General features: G+C 44.0%; 1 protein-coding gene across 2 annotated transcripts in view; it reads left to right on the top strand.

Annotated features, from left to right (window-relative positions):
* The window catches only part of vps13c (vacuolar protein sorting 13 homolog C), a 385,292-nt gene that overhangs the window by 211,809 nt on the left and 151,921 nt on the right, over positions 1-21,562 (top strand). For both annotated transcript variants that reach the window (XM_070865206.1, XM_070865205.1), the window contains 7 exons: positions 4,202-4,358; positions 7,977-8,056; positions 10,049-10,108; positions 12,775-12,931; positions 14,599-14,712; positions 16,032-16,135; positions 19,537-19,704. In XM_070865206.1, the coding sequence (XP_070721307.1) occupies positions 4,202-4,358; positions 7,977-8,056; positions 10,049-10,108; positions 12,775-12,931; positions 14,599-14,712; positions 16,032-16,135; positions 19,537-19,704 (840 nt within the window). The remainder of the gene's footprint in view (positions 1-4,201; positions 4,359-7,976; positions 8,057-10,048; positions 10,109-12,774; positions 12,932-14,598; positions 14,713-16,031; positions 16,136-19,536; positions 19,705-21,562) is intronic.

Raw genomic sequence — 21,562 nt, 5'->3', positions numbered from 1 at the left:
ATGTTACTGTCAGCCTTGGCTCAGTGGTAGTACTTTCTCCACTGGATCAGTGGGCTGTGGGATCAATCTCTAATCCAGAGACATGAGCACATAATCTCGGCTGACATTTCAGTGCTGCACTGTCTGAGGTGCTGTCTTTCGGATGGGACGTTAAACTGAGGCCCTGTCTGCCCTCTTGGGTAGATGTCAAAGATCCCATGGCATTATTTTGAAGAGCAGGGCAGTTCTCCTGATGTCCTGGCCAACAATTATCTCTCAGCCAATACCACTAATACAGATTTATCTCATTGTTGTTGGTGAGTCCTTGCTATGCTCAAATTGGCTGTTGTGTTTCTCAACATTACAACAGTGACTGCACTTCTAAATTAGTCATTGGCTATAAAGTGCTTTGGGACATCCCGCGGTCATTGAAAGGCGCTATAGAAATGCATGTTCTGCTTTTAGCTGAAGGCAAATGCAGTCACCTATTCCATAAACAGCAGTGAGATGATTGACCAGTTTAACTGTTTGATGGATAGATGCTGGCCAGGACATCAGGAGAACTGGCTGCTTGTCTTTGAAATGGTTTCAAAAGGTAATTTGCGTCCACCCAAACAGGCAAACATGGCCTTGGGGTAGTGTTTACTCCGAAAAATTGCATCTCTAACAATGTCGCACTCTGCCACTACTGCACTGAGGTGCCACGACTGCACTGAAGTATCAGTCTTGATTATGTTCTGGAATAGAGAATTATTGATGGCTGGTTGAAATCTTTTTCCAGTGAACCAATTGGTAGCTGGCATCATGTGGATTAATTTTAAAATCTGATTGGTCTATGCTATAACCATGTGACCTGAGAGACCAATCAGCAACATTTGAGGTTCACTACAATTGTGCAATATGACAAATATGCAGATGATTTTTAGTTTGATTTATATAGATTTATATCATTTGTCGTTCCTACTGTCTGAACTGTAATTTAGTAGTGTAATACTGCCACCACCTGGCTTATCAGACGTGGACCATAAACAGTAGACACCTCAAAGTGCTGGAGAAATACCACCAATGCTGCAGCCGCAAGATCCTGCAAATCCCCTGGGACGACAGACGCACCAACATATTAGCGTCCTCGATCAGGCCAACATCCCCAGCATCGAAGCACTGACCACACTCGACCAGCTCCGTTGGGTGGGCCACATCGTCTGCATGCCTGACACAAGATTCCAAAAGCAAGCGCTCTACTTGGAACTCCTACACGGCAAGCGAGCTCCAGGTGGGCAGAGGAAACGTTTCAATGGCACCCTCAAAGCCTCCCTGATAAAGTGCAACATCCCCACTGGCATAGAAACATAGAAAACATAGAAAATAGGTGCAGGAGTAGGCCATTCGGCCCTTCTAGCCTGCACCGCCATTCAATGAGTTCATGGCTGAACATTCAACTTCAGTACCCCATTCCTGCTTTCTCGCCATACCCCTTGATCCCCCTAGTAGTAAGGACCTCATCTAACTCCTTTTTGAATATATTTAGTGAATTGGCCTCAACAACTTTCTGTGGTAGAGAATTCCATAGGTTCGCCACTCTCTGGGTGAAGAAGTTCCTCCGCATCTCGGTCCTAAATGGCTTACCCCTTATCCTTAGACTGTGACCTCTGGTTCTGGACTTCCCCAACATTGGGAACATTCTTCCTGCATCTAACCTGTCTAACCCCGTCAGAATTTTAAATGTTTCTATGAGGTCCCCTCTCATTCTTCTGAACTCCAGTGAATATAAGCCCAGTTGATCCAGTCTTTCTTGATAGGTCAGTCCCGCCATCCCGGGAATCAGTCTGGTGAACCTTCGCTGCACTCCCTCAATAGCAAGAATGTCCTTCCTCAGGTTAGGAGACCAAAACTGTACACAATACTCCAGGTGTGGCCTCACCAATGCCCTGTACAACTGTAGCAACACCTCCCTGCCCCTGTACTCAAATCCCCTTGCTATGAAGGCCAACATGCCATTTGCTTTCTTAACCGCCTGCTGCACCTGCATGCCAACCTTCAATGACTGATGTACCATGACACCCAGATTTCGTTGCACCTCCCCTTTTCCTAATCTGTCACCATTCAGATAATAGTCTGTCTCTCTGTTTTTACCACCAAAGTGGATAACCTCACATTTATCCACATTATACTTCATCTGCCATGCATTTGCCCATTCACCTAACCTATCCAAGTCACTCTGCAGCCTCACAGCATCCTCCTCGCAGCTCACACTGCCACCCAACTTAGTGTCATCCGCAAATTTGGAGATACTACATTTAATCCCCTCATCTAAATCATTAATGTACAGTGTAAACAGCTGGGGCCCCAGCACAGAACCCTGCGGTACCCCACTAGTCACTGCCTGCCATTCTGAAAAGTACCCATTTACTCCTACTCTTTGCTTCCTGTCTGACAACCAGTTCTCAATCCATGTCAGCATACTATCCCCAATCCCATGTGCTCTAACTTTGCACATCAATCTCTTGTGTGGGACCTTGTCGAACGCCTTCTGAAAGTCCAAATATACCACATCAACTGGTTCTCCCTTGTCCACTCTACTGGAAACATCCTCAAAAAATTCCAGAAGATTTGTCAAGCATGATTTCCCTTTCACAAATCCATGCTGACTTGGACCTATCATGTCACCTTTTTCCAAATGCACTGCTATTACATCCTTAATAATTGATTCCATCATTTTACCCACTACCGATGTCAGGCTGACTGGTCTATAATTCCCTGTTTTCTCTCTCCCTCCTTTTTTAAAAAGTGGGGTTACATTGGCTACCCTCCACTCGATAGGAACTGATCCAGAGTCAATGGAATGTTGGAAAATGACTGTCAATGCATCCACTATTTCCAAGGCCACCTCCTTAAGTACTCTGGGATGCAGTCCATCAGGCCCTGGGGATTTATCGGCCTTCAATCCCATCAATTTCCCCAACACAATTTCCCGGCTAATAAGGATTTCCCTCAGTTCCTCCTCCTTACTAGACCCCCCGACCCCTTTTATAACCGGAAGGTTGTTTGTGTCCTCCTTAGTGAATACCGAACCAAAGTACTTGTTCAATTGGTCCGCCATTTCTTTGTTCCCCGTTATGACTTCCCCTGATTCTGACTGCAGGGGACCTACGTTTGTCTTTACTAACCTTTTTCTCTTTACATATCTATAGAAACTTTTGCAATCCGTCTTAATGTTCCCTGCAAGCTTCTTCTCATACTCCATTTTCCCTGCCCTAATCAAACCCTTTGTCCTCCTCTGCTGAGTTCTAAATTTCTCCCAGTCCCCAGGTTCGCTGCTATTTCTGGCCAATTTGTATGCCACTTCCTTGGCTTTAATACTATCCCTGATTTCCCTTGATAGCCACGGTTGAGCCACCTTCCCTTTTTTATTTTTATGCCAGACAGGAATGTACAATTGTTGTAGTTCATCCATGCGATCTCTAAATGTCTGCCATTGCCCATCCACAGTCAACCCCTTAAGTATCATTCGCCAATCCATCCCAGCCAATTGACGCCTCATACCTTCAAAGTTACCCTTCTTTAAGTTCTGGACCATGGTCTCTGAATTAACTGTTTCATTCTCCATCCTAATGCAGAATTCCACCATATTATGGTCACTCTTCCCCAAGGGGCCTCGCACAACGAGATTGCTAATTAATCCTCTCTCATTACATAACACCCATCTGGGAGTCCCTGGCCCAAGACCGCCCTAAGTGGAGGAAGTGCATCCGAGAGGGCGCTGAGCACCTCGAGTCTCGTCGCCGAGAGCATCAGAAATCAAACGCAGGCAGCAGAAGGAGCGTGCGGCAAACCAGACTCCCCCCACACCATTTCCTTCAACGGCTGTCTGTCTCACTTGTGACAAAGACTGTGAACAGTCCAATACAGGAATTAGTCACCCGAGAACTCTCTTTTAGAGTGGAAGCAATTCTTCCTCGATTTCAAGGGACTGCCTACGGTGATGATCTTTGGTACCTGTTGATCCTCTAGAGCAGCATTTGCATTGACTGGTCACATCCACAGCTTCATCCTGCAGTAGAAAAGTAAGATAAAACAAGAGATCGTGGAGGACAATCACTTTATAGAAGCTAGTTATTAATCATATACATCACCAGGATAGTATGTTAAGGGAGATAATTAAAATCCAAATACTGTTAAACTTACTGTTGAGACTAGTAAATATGCTCTGTTGTGATTTCAGGTCGTAGTAGAATTAACGAAGCAGATTAACAAGCAGAAGAACCCATTTCTCGTGTTTCATGTGGTGCAGTTGGGAACTGAAACCAAAGTAAGAAACTATGACTTGAGTGCAACAGCCTACTTGAAGAAAATGGGTTTGAACTGCTGTGAATTTACAGGTAAGCTAAATATGTTGTAAGATCATAAAAAAACAAGAGCTGAGGATGAGAACATGTCACTAGCCCTATTGAAGTTCAACCCTTCAGTGCTGTAACTTGCCCACTTTAGTGCCCAGCTACATTCAGCACCTGGCGTGCTATTTTTCTGGTACCTAGTTGGGCATATTATTACTGTAACCGTAAGGGAACTGCAGGGGAGCGTGCATGTGGCTTTACCAGGATAGCGGACTTCCCCATGGTGCAGGGTACCATCGACTGCATTCACAAAGCTTTGTGCGCACTGCAGACCGATCCTTTGATGATCCGTAACCGCCAAGGCTACCGCTCGCTTAATGTATAGTTGTAAGACCGTGCCTAGCACATCATGACAGTCAATGCCCGCTATCTTGGCAGCGGTCATGATGCCTCTTTCATGCATCAGTCTGGTGTGCCAGCAATCTTCCAGCCAAACCCGGGGGTGGCTGTTCCGAGACGAGGGCTATCTGGCTTCACCATAAGTATACTTTTTAATATTTTTTCCCTTTCTTTAATCTTTCCTCAGTCTTTGGGTTCAGTGTTGTTGCTCTCTGTATCCGCTCCAATGCTGGTGTAATATTCTGCACTGTGTAGAACGCAGTACTGCATGCACTCTGAGTGGTGCATTTTAAAGACTTGGGGCTGGATCTTCGGCTGCCTATTGCCTCAGTTGGTGGCCAGAGGGGCTGTTAATGGGAGTGTAAGAGGTTACCGACCGGGAACGCAGCGTTTAGCGCTCCGACCGGAAATTCATTAGCGGCTCACCGGGGACGCAAACCAGTAGCGCCCGGCTGCTGACGATCGCTCTGATCCTGATGTATTCCTGGTGCAACGCCCACACTTCCCCGGTTGATAAATTAGGTGCGGCCGCCTCACTTAACAGCCGGCAAGAAAAACAGTCTGTCCAGGCTTGCAGAGACGATAACTGGCGGCTACTTAAAGGGATGAGGAAGCACTTCCCTGGGAGGGCACAGTCAGTGCAAGGTTTTCACACAGCACGGTGTGAGTCTTAGTCACAGTCAATGCAAGGTTTACACACAGCAAGGTGTGAGTCTCAGTCAGAATCAGTGCAAGGTTTACACAGCGCACGGTGTGAGTCTCAGTCACAGTCAGTGCAAGGTTGACACAGCACGGTGCGTGAGTCTCAGTCACAGTCAGTGCAAGGTTGACACAGCACGGTGCGTGAGTCTCAGTCACAGTCAGTGCAAGGTTTACACAGCACGGTGCGTGAGTCTCCGAGTTTGCAGCGGCAGAAATAAGAGATTAGCTTGAGGAAAAAGTGATTTGATAACTTTAATGGGTGCATTACTATGCCGTGCCTTTAAGACTTGGCTTTTCCCGGGACCTGAATGGGAGTTCCGCGCGTGCACAATGGCTCGTTTAGTGCCAGCGTTTTCGTTAGCGTCCCCCCAGCTCTGGCGTGCAACGGCTGATTTATCGCCCGTCAGCTCTTCAACCAATTCTGGCGAATTTCTGGGCGCGAGGCGCAAACTTTTTCAAGGCGCTAAAAGTAGCGCTCCGCCTGGGTTTTAGCCGCAACAGAGGCGTGACCAGATTTCTCCCCCTTGGTATGGCATAGGATTTTTACTGCATTGAAACAGGCCATTATTAAACAATGCTTTTAAAATGTCTTTATCATAAATATTTAATTGGATTGTTGAACTATATTTTGTATGAAGAGTTAAGTGCTGTCAGAACATTCGTGAGAAAGAGCCCTAATTGAATTATCTGGCAGCACTTTTATGGAAACTTTTGTTACTGGTATGTGTAACCCTTTACAGCGTCTTTTTATTTTATGGAAATCATCTCCATTTGTGCAGCATTTTTATTCTTTGTAAATGAATAATTTCATACTTTAAAAATAAACTGTTATTTAAGTCATAACATATATGCAACATTCCAGCAGTAATTTCTAAGAGTAGTTTGGAGTTCAGTGTTGTTGGTGAGTCTGAAATTAATTCGGCTATCAGCGTGATTCGGTTTTGCACTGATCGTTTTTTTCATGTCCACTGCAGCTTGCATGGAAAATCCCTTGTTCCCGATCATCTGGTGCGTGACCTTGTGCACAATGTAATCTCTGCTCGCCAGCCTTGGGTGAACAGTGAACGCATTTATTATTCGGGGTAGCTTATAGGAATTCCATATTTCGCGGGTCACTTCAGAATGCATAATATGAGCCATTCCGGATACTTTTCACGGCCGAATAAACCATTAAATAGAATTGCATTATTTACAACAGCAGTAGGGCCCGGATATTTGCTAACAGTCCAACACCGAAGCTACAACCCAGTTCATGGTAGATTGAAGAGACAAAACAAGATCCTTTTGCAGCATTGGGAATGCAGTAATTCTGAGAAAAACAACTTGCAGTCTTGCTTCTTGTGCAAACAAAAAATATATAGTTCTTGCAGGATTTAGATGCATGTATTCCACAGAGTTGCTGTCTAACCAGACAAAACTGACCTGAGATGAGTGTAGAACTCAAAATATCAGCAATCCTAACCTGTGCAAATATTTGTATAACCATCAGGGTTCCTGGGGTGGAAATTCGGTCGCGTCTGTTGCGAAGCGGTAAATTTTGCGCCAGGGAATGGTTTGTGTCTCCAGCCGCAAAATTCAGCAGCTGGGCCCTGAGTTTGGAGCGGAGTGGAGCATATCATGGAGGTGTTGCACACCTCTTTTAGGGCGTTAGGCCGGCTGAGCAAATGAAAATCCCGACGTAAACAGCCGGCCTCGGAGCGCCCTAATAGAGACTTCCGTGGAAAAAAAAATCTCCACAAAATTCCGCAAAAACATTCCCAATACTTTACTGACATCATATCCACAATCACACTTGCCTCAGGTAGATATTCCCTCCCTCACTGCGGCAGCTACAGCTGGAACCGCCCGCTTTTACAGGCCGACCCACTTGGGCGCGACAGATTGGGCAAGTTTCAAATTTCGAGCCGATGTTGCAACCAGAGGGCATTGCACACCGGCTAGACCTCTCCTGGGCGGTCCTGCTCCACGCCCCCGCAAACCCGGGGCGAAAACAGGCAGCAACAAACCGAAATTCCAGCCCCTGGTGTTTTATGCACACTGTTTGGGCCAATTCACGTGCCACACTGGCACCTTTGACACTGTTTGGACACGGATAAAGGTAGTCTGCTGAATTGTATTGCAGTAATTGTTTCTTATGGCACCTTTTCCCGTAAGGTTCTGCATTATTAAGGGTGCCTCATTGCTACGACACAGTTTCTGTGATATCTCGCTCTTGGGCTGCTATATTGACTTTTAAATGAATATGTAACTAATATTTTCAGTGTGATGTTTAAGACTAATTTAACTTCTGAGCAACCATGGATAAAATATTGCAATTTTGGTGCCAGTTTGATGCCCTATTATTTTACACTTTCTAAAAAGAAATATGGACTATTTAAAAATGAGCTCCTGTACTATTTTTGACCATTTGTATAACTAAACTTTATTGGGTCTTTTCTCATTCCTATCGCCTTCTATTGTCGTGTTCTGTTTGAAAGTACATTTCCAGTTATTAAATGTAACCTATTGAAATCTAGCTCGATGTCCCTACTGCCATGCTCACTACTTTTTATTTTGTTGCAGATGCAAATGACAAACCACTTAATTTGGTCAGTTCTTCAGACAAACCTGGAGCTGACCTTCTCGAAGTGCAGTATATTAAGGTAGGGTTTTATGCTACATAACAGAAACTGCTTTTTAGGCCAACTCCAGCCTACCTTAGAATTACCCTGACTGTTAAGTCCCACTTTTACCAATTGCTGAATGTGCCCAGCGAGCACGATGTTGCAACATGCTGGGATTAGCTGGACGGGCTGTGGGGAAAATCACGTCCATAATTTGTCACGCTATTGTAGAGAAATAGTGCTACTCAAGCTTTCTCACTCCCAGCTGGGTAAAGCCATAATTATACCAGCTTTTTTTTTCTCATGCTGGGTGTCTTGTAAAAAGTCTGGGCAGTGTTTCCAGCCTTGCTGCAGGGTAAGCAATTAGGCTAGAGCATCAGATATTTTGTACTTCAGATTGTCCAGCCCAGATTTATTTTCTTTTCAGGCTTTTTTTTTGAGAATTTCAGGATTTTTCCTGGGTGTTGGTACTAACTTATGAACCTACAGGATAGTATCTTGAGGCTATCCTTTCCAGGGCAAGGATACAAGGAAAAGTAAAATCACCAACATTATTAGCTGGGCCACATACTTGGTGAGCGGTAGGCGGGCCGAGGGGAAGCAAGGGAAGTCACGCTTCTTTTTGGGTCATATATATTCTTTGCCTGATGTTACATCTTTGAATTATAGACACATTGTATAAAAGGTTTGACTTCCTGAGCAAGACAGATAGTGACGGTGGGAAAAATAAGCACCATTTTCATAATGAGCAGACTGGAGCTCCAAACCAGTGAAGACTCAAAGGCCAAACATAAAGGATCCACCCAGGTTAGCCAGAGCCTTGACGTGGCACTCCGGCCACAGACTCCACAGTTATGCCTCAATTTCTCTCCTGATGAGAAAATCCACCACACAGCAACCCCAAGAGTCCAAGCAGACAGACGCATGTGGTTGGCAAATTTACGAATGCTGGGTCTAATTTAGTTTCCATGGTGTGCTGTCGGGCCCACTGGCGAGGAGGGTCCATTCACCAAAGAGCCATACATTACTGAGCAGTTCGATTACTAACTGGGGTATTTGTAACCGCCGGTTATCGAAGACCTGCTCTTGCAGGCAGTCCATGGTTATTTGGCTGCTTTCGGCATTACTCCCATGGGAGAAATGTGAACCACTCTGAAGAAAAAAGTACCCTGAGATGATTTAAAGAAATGGTTAGAATATGTAAAATATCAAAGCACGAGTGTTATTCAAGTGATAAGTATGTAAAGCAAGGACCCTGTCTGTTCAACTCATGGACGTAGCAGCGACCTTTCTATGGCACCTCCAGAGTTTATTGATTTCATACCCTCAGCTGGCCTTGCTATAGAATGATATCCACTATGAGAGACCACCATGAGGTGAGCAGGCTTGTGCTGCACATTATTGAGCTGTTGGATGCCCTTTCTTCCCCCTTTCCCTGCCCCTCCCCATTCTAGAGCAAAGGCTGGGGGTTAGCTGAAGAAAATTGCGACATTTTGAGGGAAGAGTCACTGACGCATGGATTGTATAAATTGAGGTCCCCCCCCTCCTCCCCACTCTCCTTCATTTCCCCCCCCCCCCCCCTCGGGTGATCAGATTGAACAATCTGTTGGTGCATATCTTTGTGACCTAGTTATTGGCTGAACACATCTAAATTGGGAATTGGCCTCTGTGCCCGATATTTTGTAGTCACCATAGAGATGGACTGTCTGATTAATGTGAGCCCTCAGAGTAATAAACTGCTTCCTGAAGCAAGGAAAATTTGAGATGATCACGCTACCACACGTTAGCCAAGCAGTACACGCAAGGGACCAATTGTCAGCCGTGGACATCACCAAGTTCTCCCCTACAGTATATTGGGAGAAGGGATGCATCAGAAAGGTATGCAAGTTGTAATATTGGCAGGGCTATGGGGAAAGAGCAGGGGAGTGGAACTAATTGGATAGCTCTTTGAAAGAGCCGACACAGTGCCTTTATATTCTGTTTGTTTGTAACTTGATATGATTTAAATGTAACCTGGTTTTTGGTTCACAGGCAGATCGAAATGGACCACATTTCAAAAGTACTTATGACAGTACTGAGCAAAAGTTAACAGTAAGTAATTACAGCATATTATATTTAAAATATATTAAATGCCAAACTGTTTCGTCCTCTTCCTCTCAACTAGGCTCTACCTAGTTGACGAAGGGTCATCGACCTGAAAGGTTGCCTCTGTTTTTCTCGCCACAGAATGCTGCCTGACCTGAGTATTTCCAGCATTTTCTGTTTTCATTTTAGACTCTACCCAAGTCCACTTGCACCTCTTTGAGCTGCACACACCTCCTACACTGCACTGTTTTCTCCTCTGGGTGAGGGTGTGAGCTTGTGCATTATGTTGCACGACTTGTTAATGGAGATGCTCAGGTAAAGGGAAACTTGACTAGATTTATTTGCTTTATGTACTACAGGTTAAACCTCCCTTATCCAGAACTCCCTTATCCAGAACCATCCCTCGTCCAGAACCATTCCCGGCCACCGGGTGGCGCATGCGCAGAACTCCGACATGAACAAATTGAAGTCCTTCCTCGCTGCCGACTCCCGCAATCGCTGGCCTGACCCCGCGATCTACCGCCCCCTCCATGATCTCTCTGCCGCACTCCCAGCCCCAAGCCAGCCAGCCCCGATATCCCCTTGCTCAGTACCTGTACCATCCAATTTAACGTGACCACCCCTTGTCCGGAAAAATCCCTTATCCAGAACAGGCCAGGTCCCGAGGGTTCCGGATAAGGGAGGTTCAACATATAATAGAATAGTTTATAGAAATATCCTGTAGTTTGTAATGAATCTGTTGTTTTATTGGTACACTTCAGAGTATTACAATTGCTACTTTACCAAGTTATACTCTGGCAAGGTCAATGTACTTCATTTAAACTTCAAACGGTCCTATAGGATGGTGTGGGACTTTGGGTATTTTTATTAGGGTTAAAATTAAAATATGAACTCTAACCTCTCTGCAAATAACCACAGAACTTCTAAACTCCACTCTCATCAACCGAGCTGCTTAAACTTTCTTGGGCCATGCACCAGAAAATCCCTTCCGCCTCTCTGATGGAGATGTAGGACCCTGGGAAATCTGCATCACTGGCTGTTAGCGCTGTTTCCGGGGTTGTCCAGCTCTCAGGCCAGTCTAAAGTCGCTCTGAATGTTGGTCATCGCTGGAGCAGCCTTGCAGGAAGTGAGACCCAACATGGGCGGTTCACACTGGCAACAATATTGTGCTTTGAAGCTCATTTTCAACTTTAGAAAGGAGGGTATATTGGGGGAAAAGTTCTCTCTTACTTTCTCTTTTTTTTTCCTCCTCTCCCATGTCCAACTTTTCTTATTATTTTAACTAAATGCCATGACCCTGTTCATAAAAAATGTTTTTACTAACGGATGAAGTGTAGCTAGAATGACAGCAGAAAAATTGGCACTGGATGTCATGGCAAATTTTTTAAGCACTTTGGTGGTCTACGAGCATTCGAAAATGCTCCCCACTCCACTCGCCCCTCGTGCTCCTTGCAGCCCGGGGCACTACCCCGCCCGTCTTTCTGCCCACGACCACAAATTGATCACTCCATGGTATTAATTTCCCTTCTTCACACATCTTGTTAATTGATTCGTTCAAAAATTCCATTTAATTCAACTGACACTCGAATGAATAAATTAATCTCGAGTTTACACCAATTTCAAAGTAACTTTTTCGATACCTCATCCATTTGGATCATTTCCAAAATAAGTTGTTTGGAAATACCTTCAAAGAGTGGTTTGTTTTGGAGTAATAACTTATCACTATTTTAACTTGCATCTAAAAAGCTCGGAGGAAATGATAATTATTTTCACCAGCCTCTTGGCTACATAAGGACATACATAAGAATTAGGAACAGGAGTAGGCCATCTAGCCCCTCGAGCCTGCTCCGCCATTCAAAAGATCATGGCTGATCTGGCCGTGGACTCAGCTCCACTTACCTGCCCGCTCCCCATAACCCTTAATTCCCTTATTGGTTAAAAATAATTTTCAATAGGATGGTGTGGGGCTTCGGGTATTTTTATTAGGGTTAAAATTAAAATATGAACTCTAACCTCTGCAAATAACCACAGAACTTCTAAACTCCACTCTCATCAACCGAGCTGCTTAAACTTTCTTGGGCCATGCACCAGAAAATCCCTTCCGCCTCTCTGATGGAGAAGTGGACCCTGGGAAATCTGCATCACTGGCTGCTAGCGTTGTTTCCCGGGTTGTCCAGCTCTCAGGCCAGTCTAAATTTGCTCCCCATAACCCAGCTCACGAGTAAGTGAGCTGGGAACGATGGGCTATGTTGCTGTCACAGCCTGAGATTACTTTGCACATCCTTTTCCATCCTTATTGGAGGATTATTTGAAAGTGCTTGCAGTTGTAATTGGCATGCTTCAAGTGTAACTTGATTGTGGACTTGAGTCTTTAACCTACACACAGAAACCAGGTGTTTTTCAACCTGCTGCTGCACTGTCTTGCCACTCTTCCATATAATATACATTTCCCAGGTTTCCACTACTGATTCTAAGGCTAAGTTTGAATATACTATGATCATTAATGCAAATTTGGGCAATTTAAATTTCTTATGTGCTTCCTTGAGCTTATTGCATATTTGTGCATATTTGGATCTTTCCTCTTCATTTCCCATCATATTTGTACTGCCGCGAAGTTGTGCATCAGGTGGGATCATCTCCGAAAATACTGAAACTTCCTGTTTTGATGTCAGGTTGCCTTCTCTTCCCTTGACATGATCCTGCATTCCCAAGCCTTGCTTTCGACCATGAACTTTATAGCAGCTGTGTTCCCATCAAGCAATGCCGATAAAGATCGTGAAGCAAAGATGAGCACAGAAGACCGTGAAAAGGAGACTTTGACAAAAGCGGGTAGGTTAATTAGAGGGGAAGCTGAATATTGCCTTGGATTAGTGCATGTGTGTCTTTTGATAGACATTTAGTTTTCATCATGCATTGTGTTTTTGTTGCATTATATTTGCGAAAATAATAGAGGAAGATTTCAGCATTTTGCTTTAGATTGTGAAATCGTAAATGTGTCTTTCATGTATGTTAGATTCTGCTGTAAACAGTGCTATCTTTCCCCCACAATGGTTTGTAAGCAAAATTGCTGTTAAATTCAGCTCTATTGCCACTCTATTCTTTCCTGTGTTAAGTATTTTTGGATCTATAGCATAAATTACCTTTAGGATAATGTTTTAACAAGAGCATCTTATAAAGTAGTAACGTCTTAACATCCATGAGATGTGTTACATCTTTGAAACATACTTCATTGAATGTTGGCCTGTATCATATGTACAGATAAGGTTTGTGGGGCCATTTTCCCTTCCCATCAGCATCTGATGGGGCAGACCAGGATGGATGGTTGATATCCATGGTGAAATTGTGATTTGAGCTGCACCGTAGAAATACAACTTCAGTCATGTTGCGTTCTAATAGTTACATTTTTAAAGAAATACTTTGAAGGGAAAAACTCCTATTTATCTTCCCCTCTTTGGTTACCCAGTATCATACACCACCTGTGGGCGAGTGACAGGCTCCCAGTACTTTTCCGAGCCGTGCACACAAGAGCAGTTGGGATGTGTCTCCCTCTATATTTTCATAAGAACATAAGAAATAGGAGCAGGAGTCGGCCATTTGGCCCCTCGAGCCTGCTCCGCCATTCAATAAGATCTTGGCTGATCTGATCATGGACTCCGCTCCACTTCCCTGTCCACTCCTCATAACCCTTTACTCCCTTATCGCTCAAAAATCTGTCTATCTCTGCCTTAAATATATTCAATGACCCAGCCTCCACAACTCTCTGGGGCAGAGAATTCCATAGATTTACAACCCCGAGAGAAGAAATTTCTCCTCATCTCAGTTTTAAATGGACGGCCCCTTATTCTAAGACTGTGTTCCCTAGTTTTAGTTCCCCGATGAGTGGAAATATCCTCTCTGCATCCACCTTGTTGAGCCCCTTCATTATCTTATATGTTTCAATAAGATCACCTCTCATTCTTCTGAACTCCAATGAGTAGAGGCCCAACCTACTCAACCTATCTTCATAAGTCAAACCCCTCATCACCGGAATCAACCTTCTCTTCCCTTCTTAAGCAACAAATTCCATGAGTTGAGCAACATGGTGGTGAACGGAAGTTGCTCCTGTGTTCTGTACCACCTACCTATAGCACCTCACTGCCATGATTTCATTGTATGTTACAAGGCAATGGTGTAACCACACATTTTTACAGCCCATTTATAAATTACTCAAATTTACACCCCATGTTTTAAGGCACTCAAAAAACCTATGTCTTCGACCATACTTTTGGTCACTAGTCCTAGTTCAGTGTCAAATTTTGTCTGATAATGCTCTTGTGAAGCACTGTGACATGTTTAAGTATTTTAAAGATGCTATATAAATGGAAGTTGTTTTCTTGTCATCTCTGTTGTCAGATTCACTATCTTGACAGAAATATGCAATGCAAGCAAGTTTGTATCTTGCCATTTGCAGCGATTGCCTTTGGTTGTGTTGACTAAAGCACTATTTTTTTCTTCAGTATCTCGAGACACAGCAGTTGATGTATTTGATCTGAGGTTTTCTGCTGAGCTGGGGGCATTGAACGTATTTGTCTGTGATGAAAATTTCAGCATTGCTGATATCAAAATACAAGGTAAACAAAACCAAATGCAGCTCTGGATTCACAGGCACACGTGTGTGTAGACAAAGTGGGTTTGTGGCATTTTCTGAGGTATGCAGTAATTATATTGGCAGGATTGCGTCACCCAGTAAAACAATACGGGTCCTCATTGCTACACATCTAACTTCTGAGGGTGTCATGACAAGATCAACAACAAGATTGCAAAGTGCTGCAGTACAGCGGGACCTGGGGTACTTGTGCATGAAACACAAAGGATAGTGTGCAGGTACAGCAAGTGATCAGGAAGGCCAATGGTATCTTGGCCTTTATTGCAAAGGGGATGGAGTATAAAAGCAGGGAAGTCTTACTACAGCTATAGAAGGTATTGGTGAGGCCACACCTGGAATACTGTGTGCAGTTTTGGTTTCCATATTTATGAAAGGATATACTTGCTTTGGAGGCAATTCAGAGAAGGTTCATGAGGTTGATTCCGGGGATGAAGGGGTTGACTTATGAGGAAAGGTTGAGTAGGTTGGGTCTCTACTCATTGGAATTCAGAAGAATGAGAGGTGATCTTATCGAAATGTGTAAGATTATGAGGGGGCTTGACAGAGTGGATGCAGAGAGGATGTTTCCACAAGGGAAGGAAGGAGACTTCCAACACGGTAGTGCTGCACGGCCCACTCACCAGCCTGCCTGCTGCACTCCAGGAAGGAAGTGGAATACTTGATTTAGCGCTCCAATTTTTAGAAGTTGAGAAACATTAGTGGCCTGGTGCTAATTTTTTCAACTTTTAAAAGTTAGTGCTCCTGAATTTCACCCCCCTTTCCTTAAATAAAAACAAGCTTCAATCACGATAAGGAGTTGGTTACAAATAAGAAAGGGAGTTCCTATGAGTGCCAGGCTAATGGGAGTGAAGTACCACAGGCTCATTGCTTGGACCATAGTTTCAAAAGTACATATATGTCTAATTTTGGAGGCTTGTTAAATTCTCAGGCCGTAACTTAAACTTGACGCCGATGTAATTTGATATAATGCTGACAAATGCTGGGTGCAAAAATGTGGACGTAAACTTACAATGAACGGGATAGAATTAACACAGCGAACTCACATCTTCGTATTGCTAGCTTTATTTACAGACAATTATTGCTTATAGCCTTTGCATTTAAGCAGTTGTGTTTTGTTTAAAATTAGCTTGCTTTACTCTTGAATTAATGCTGCAAAGTCAGTAATATGGCTAGTTATAATGGTTCCAGATTTGATGGCTGAATGGCTTCTTTCTGTGATGTAGCATTCTATAATTTGATATCAAATCCCTGATCATCTCATGGTCCTCCAACAAAACTTTCCAGGTATGGATGCATCTGTATCCGTGCAGTCAAAGCAGACAGAAGTTTTTGCCCGACTCAAAGATATCATTGTTACAGATGTTGGCTCAAAGACTCTACACAAGAAGGTAAGCTGTTTGATATAGATAATAACTTTTATTTATATAGCACCTTTAATGTAGTAAAACGTCCCAAGGCGCTTCACAGCAGTGTTACAAGATAAAACAGATAAATTTGACACTGAGCCACAGAAGAAGAAATTAAGGCAGATGAAAGAGGTAGGTTTTAAGGAGCGTCTTAAAGGAGGAAAGAGAGGTAGAGAGGTTTAGGGAGGGAGTTCCAGAGCTTAGGGCCCCAAATAGCTGAAGGCACGGCCACCGATGGTTGAGCAGTTATAATGAGGGATGTTCAAGAGGGCAGAATTTGAGGAGCACAGACATCTTGTGGGGTTGTGAGGCTGAAAAAGATTAGAGAGATAGGGAGGGGCGAGGCCATGGAGTGATTTGTAAACGAGGAGGAGAATTTTGAAATTGAGGCTCTATTTAACCAGGAGACAATGTAGGTCAGAAAGCAGAGGGGTGATGGCTGATCGTGACTTGGTGCGAGTTAGGACATGGGCTGCTGAGTTTTGGATGACCTCAAGTTTACCTTGTGTATAATGTGGGAGGCCAGCCAGGAGTGAGTTGGAGTAGTCAAGTCTAGAGGTAACAAAAGGCATGGTAACAGATGTAACAGAGACAATTGTTCTGGAAGTAGCATCAGTCATATCCCATAATGTTGTTCCATGCAGGCTACGACTTGACACCATGTAAGTAATCATAGGACGTCAAAATTAAATGGCCACTTTTCTTTGAACTATGCAATAGATTTTATTCAGATTGCCAGACAAATTTGTCATGCAGACTGTAACTTTAAATGAATCCACCCAGGCCAATGAGATGGATGAATTGAAGTCTTTATTGCAAAGGGGATGGAGTATAAAAGCAGGGAAGTCTTGCAGAGAAGGTTCACTAGGTTGATTCCGGAGATAAGGGGGTTGACTTATGAGGAAAGTTTGAGTAGGTTGAGCCACTACTCATTGGAATTCAGAAGAATGAGAGGTGATCTTATCGAGACATGTTAAGATTATGAGGGGGCTTGACAGGGTGGATGCAGAGAGGATGTTTCCACTGATGGGGAGACTAGAACTAAGGGGCATGATCTTGGAATAAGGGGCCGCCCATTTAAAACCGAGATGAGAAATTTCTTCTCTGAGGGTTGTGGATCTGTGGAATTTGCTGCCTCAGAGAGCTGTGGAGGCCGGGACATTGAATAAATTTAAGTCAGAAATAAACAGTTTCTTAACCGATAAGGGGTTATGGGGAGCGGGCGGGGAAGTGGACCTGAGTCCATGATTGGATCAGCCATGTTCGTCTTAAATGGTGGAGCAGGCTCGAGGGGCCGTATGGCCTACTCCTGTTCCTATTTCTTATGTTCTAAGTCTGTTTGAGCCTGGGGATCCAAGGTTGCTGTGAGAAGATGTCAGATTGCTGCCTTAAATTGCTGTGGTCCTTGTAAAGGTGCGCAGTTTGATAGAATTGAGGCAGGTTTCCTTCCCTAAAGGACATCAGTGCACCAGTTGGGTTTTTATGACAATCCGACAGCTTCTTGGTCACTTTTTCTGGTAGCAGATTTATATTTGTGAATTTTTTCTAACTTAATTCAAATTCTAAAACTGTCATGGTGGGATTTGAACTCGCATTTTCTGGATTATTAGTGCAGGCTTAGAGATTACTCATCCAGTAACGTAACCAGTATACTACCATATTCTGATATCGCCAAGATAAACGGGATCCGGAACTATAATACAAATCTAACTGTGCATTTAAGATAGATTGTCGCAGCATTGGGGAAGAAATCATCTAGAATAGTTATGCATAATTGTTCTTGCCGTGTCACATGCATAAAACATGTAATGCATGTGACAGACTGCTATTTTCTCAACATAGTTGCTTTCTCCACTGTGAATTGTGTTTTGACTCGAGCTTTTCCGATGCCAGTTTCGTGGGTGGTGGTAATCCCTTTAATAGTTTATCCCAGATGTGGCATATCCAGTCAATTGTCGTTTTGCCACAACTTATGGCATCATCGGCCTGCTTGTTTTAGAATGTTGCCATGGTGATGTTGTCAGTCCATCACTAAATAAAGAGGGACATATTTCCGATGTTGCACAGGATGCCTTTTCTGTTGCAAGTTACAAACTAAGGTTGGATTTTGAGACACGCCTGCGATCTGACGTAAAAGTGGCCAAATCCACAATTAAATAGTTGTACAAGATCCATACGAAATGGGTTACAGTCACATTTCATTCAGCCATTAAATATTACGTGTTGGGAAGGGAAAGATTTTGCATCGCCATGCATTCTTTGTTTCATTTTTTTCCCTTGTATTCATGGTGTTTACATTTTAAGTACTTTCATAGGGCTCAATTTTGGCCACCATTCTCTGCTGTTCTTTTGGCATATGCAGCTTTTTTTTGGAGCAGACAATAATCTGCAAGTTTGGCGAAAGTTTCTGCATCGTTCTAAAGTAGGTACGTCCGATTTTTTTTTTTTAGTTCACTAGGGGCGGAACCTGCCGAGTGCGCCACTTCTGGCCATTTAAGTGAGTTTGGCCAAGTACGGTTTTTTTCTAAAACGACGCACTGCACGCTTGTGAAAAACCTTCCCTACACTTGAGGAAAGCGGCGGAGAGAAGACGCCATTGTTCAGCGGAGCTGAAGACAGGGCAGGGATAGCGGAGGGGTCCTTTCGGCCCGGGATAGGTGCGGGGGTCCCTTCGGCCCGGGATAGGTGCGGGGTCCCTTCGGCCCGGGATAGGTGCAGGGTCCTTTCGGCCCAGGATAGGTGTGGGGGGGGGGGGGGGGGTGTGGGGTCCCTTCGGCCCGGGATAGGTGCGGGGTCCCTTCGGCCCGGGATAGGTGCGGGGTCCTTTCGGCCCAGGATAGGTGTGGGGGGTGGGGGTGTGGGGTCCCTTCGGCCCGGGATAGGTGCGGGGTCCCTTCGGCCCGGGATAGGTGCGGGGTCCCTTCGGCCCGGGATAGGTGCGGGGTCCCTTCGGCCTGCGATGGCAGCGGCTTCAGTTTCCAGCCCAGCCTCGGCCCTTTTTCAGTTTCCAACCTCAGCCCTTCTGAGCGTTCCTCGTTACCCGAGCAACATCAGTTTTTGACGCAGGCCTTAAGCTCCACCCACAAAGCTTAAGGCCAATCTGCACCGATCCAAATTCAAAGTTAATTCCAGTGACATTTGGATTTTCTTTGTTGCCGCATTTGGGCCACTAAAAAAAAAACGTACATACCTCTTCACTTGTGCCAAAAATCACCCAATTGGAAAATTGAGCCCTTGGTCTTTTGTGTGTTTATAGAATTGTCGCCTTTTTTTGTTCTCTCATTTCATATGTTTAGTGGGAACTAACTTTTTTGTAATGGTGCAGTACAGTATGAATGCACACAGTTGGGAGCGGTGAGCTAACACCGTATTTATATTTTTAGGTTGTGTCCATCATTGGCGACGAAGTCTTTAGCTTCAAGCTGGTTTCGTGCTGTAATGCTACAGAGGGAGAGGCTTACCTTGACATGTCAAAAGTGGATGGGGTAGTGACTTTGCAAGTGGGCTGCATTCAGTTGGTGTACCTACACAAATTCTTCATGTCATTGTTGGTAAGTATACTGCTTGCACATTCTGCGCAATAAGCATTTTTGTGAGAACAACTGTTTGTCATTTAAAAATTAAAGATTATATCTTTTTATTAATTTAATGCTATACAGTACAAGTGACCTCTATTAATAGGAGATAATGTTAGCTATGGGTTATATTGGGGAAAAAAATTCTTAAAACTACATTTTACATAATTTTGCTGCCAAAATCCAAAACCCCATTCCTCCCACCTGATGCATGTTGCCGACTGTCTTGCTGGCCTTTACAAATGGTAAGAGTTAAAATCTAAACACACGTGCAACAGTAATCAAGTTGAGACAGATAAATGGACAGAGCTCTAAAAATTCAATCCTGAAAGGATTAGCAAATATCCCAGAGTACTATGTAATAAAAGTTCAGTTTGTCTTAACTGCGTTTGTTAATCAGTAGCTTGATAATACATTGCACGTTACATGTCAACAAATCCTTTTGTTATGACACAGGCGATGTTCCAATTCACTGTGAGGAGTGCCATAGGAATTCTTCTAGTAATATGGAAAAAAATATATTTAGCCTATGGTTTTGTCACACATCCTCTGTCGCACTTGATTATATGCGAATTAATTTCTTCTGTACAAATCCTGGCAACTGTTCCAAAGCACATTTCTTCAGTTTAAACCAGGAACACATCAGAACATAACTATTAATTTTTTCATTTCATAATTTAAGATAAGTCAGATTCCACATGTACGCTGACGATACCCAGCCATACCTCAACACCACCTCTCTCGACCCATCCACTGTCTCTGTGTTGTCAGACTGTTTGACCGATATCCGGTCCTGGATGAGCCAAACTTTCCTCCATGTAAATATTGGGTAAGACGGAAGCCACTGTCTTTGTTCCCTGCCACAAACTCCGTTCCCAAGCCACTCATTCCATCCCTCCCTGTCCACTACTTGCAACCTATGTGTCCCTTTTGACCTTGAGCTGAGCCTCCAAACCCATATCTTCTCCATCATAAAGACCGCCTACTTTTACTTCCATTACATTTCCCGTCTCTGCCCCAACCTCCGCTCATTTGTTGCTGAAATACTCATTCATGATTTTGTTACCTCCCGACTTGAAAATTCCAATGCGCTCCTGCCCGGCCACCCATCTTCCACCCTCCCTAAACTTGAGCTCATCCAAAACTCTAATGCCTATATCCTAACCCACACCAAGTCCAGCTCACACAGCACCTCTGCTTGCTGACCTACATTGGCTCCCAGTTCATCAATGCCTTGATTTAAAAATTCTCATTCTCATGTTCAAATCCCTCCGTGGTCTATCATTGTAACCTTCGTTAGCCGTACAATCCTTTGAGAACTGTGTTCCCCCAACTCTGGCCTCTTGTGCTTCCCCCTCGTCCTTTGTCGCGCCATTGGTGGTCATGCCTTCGTCTGTCTAGACCCTAACCTCTGGAAATCCCTCCTCAAACCCCTTGCACCTGCCTCACCCTCTTTTAGATGTTGCTTTAAAAAAAAAAAATGACCTCTTTGACCAGGCCTGCCCTAATGTCTGCTATGGCTCGGTGTCAATTTTTGTTTTAACAACGCTCCTGTGCAGAGTGTTGGGAAGTTTTACTCGTTGAAGACGCTATATAAATGCAAGTTACTGTCTTAAATTATTTTTTCCAAGCTCTTTTTTTTATGAATGGTGTTTACCTGCCAAATTCTAAAAGGATACGTTGCCAGATATTTCTTCAGCCACCTTCAACACAAAACATTGGTGAAGCAATAGAGCACTGTGTGCAATTTGGAGCACACTATTAGAGAAAGGACATTAAAGCCAGAGGAACATACTTTTGATTCACCAGGATGATCCCAGGGATGGAAATTTAT

The sequence above is a fragment of the Pristiophorus japonicus genome, chromosome 21 (assembly GCF_044704955.1).
Source record: "Pristiophorus japonicus isolate sPriJap1 chromosome 21, sPriJap1.hap1, whole genome shotgun sequence".
Classification (NCBI taxonomy): Eukaryota; Metazoa; Chordata; class Chondrichthyes; family Pristiophoridae; genus Pristiophorus; species Pristiophorus japonicus.
The sequence above is the reverse complement of the archived record's forward strand: the minus strand, read 5'-3'. Positions and strand labels throughout refer to the sequence as shown.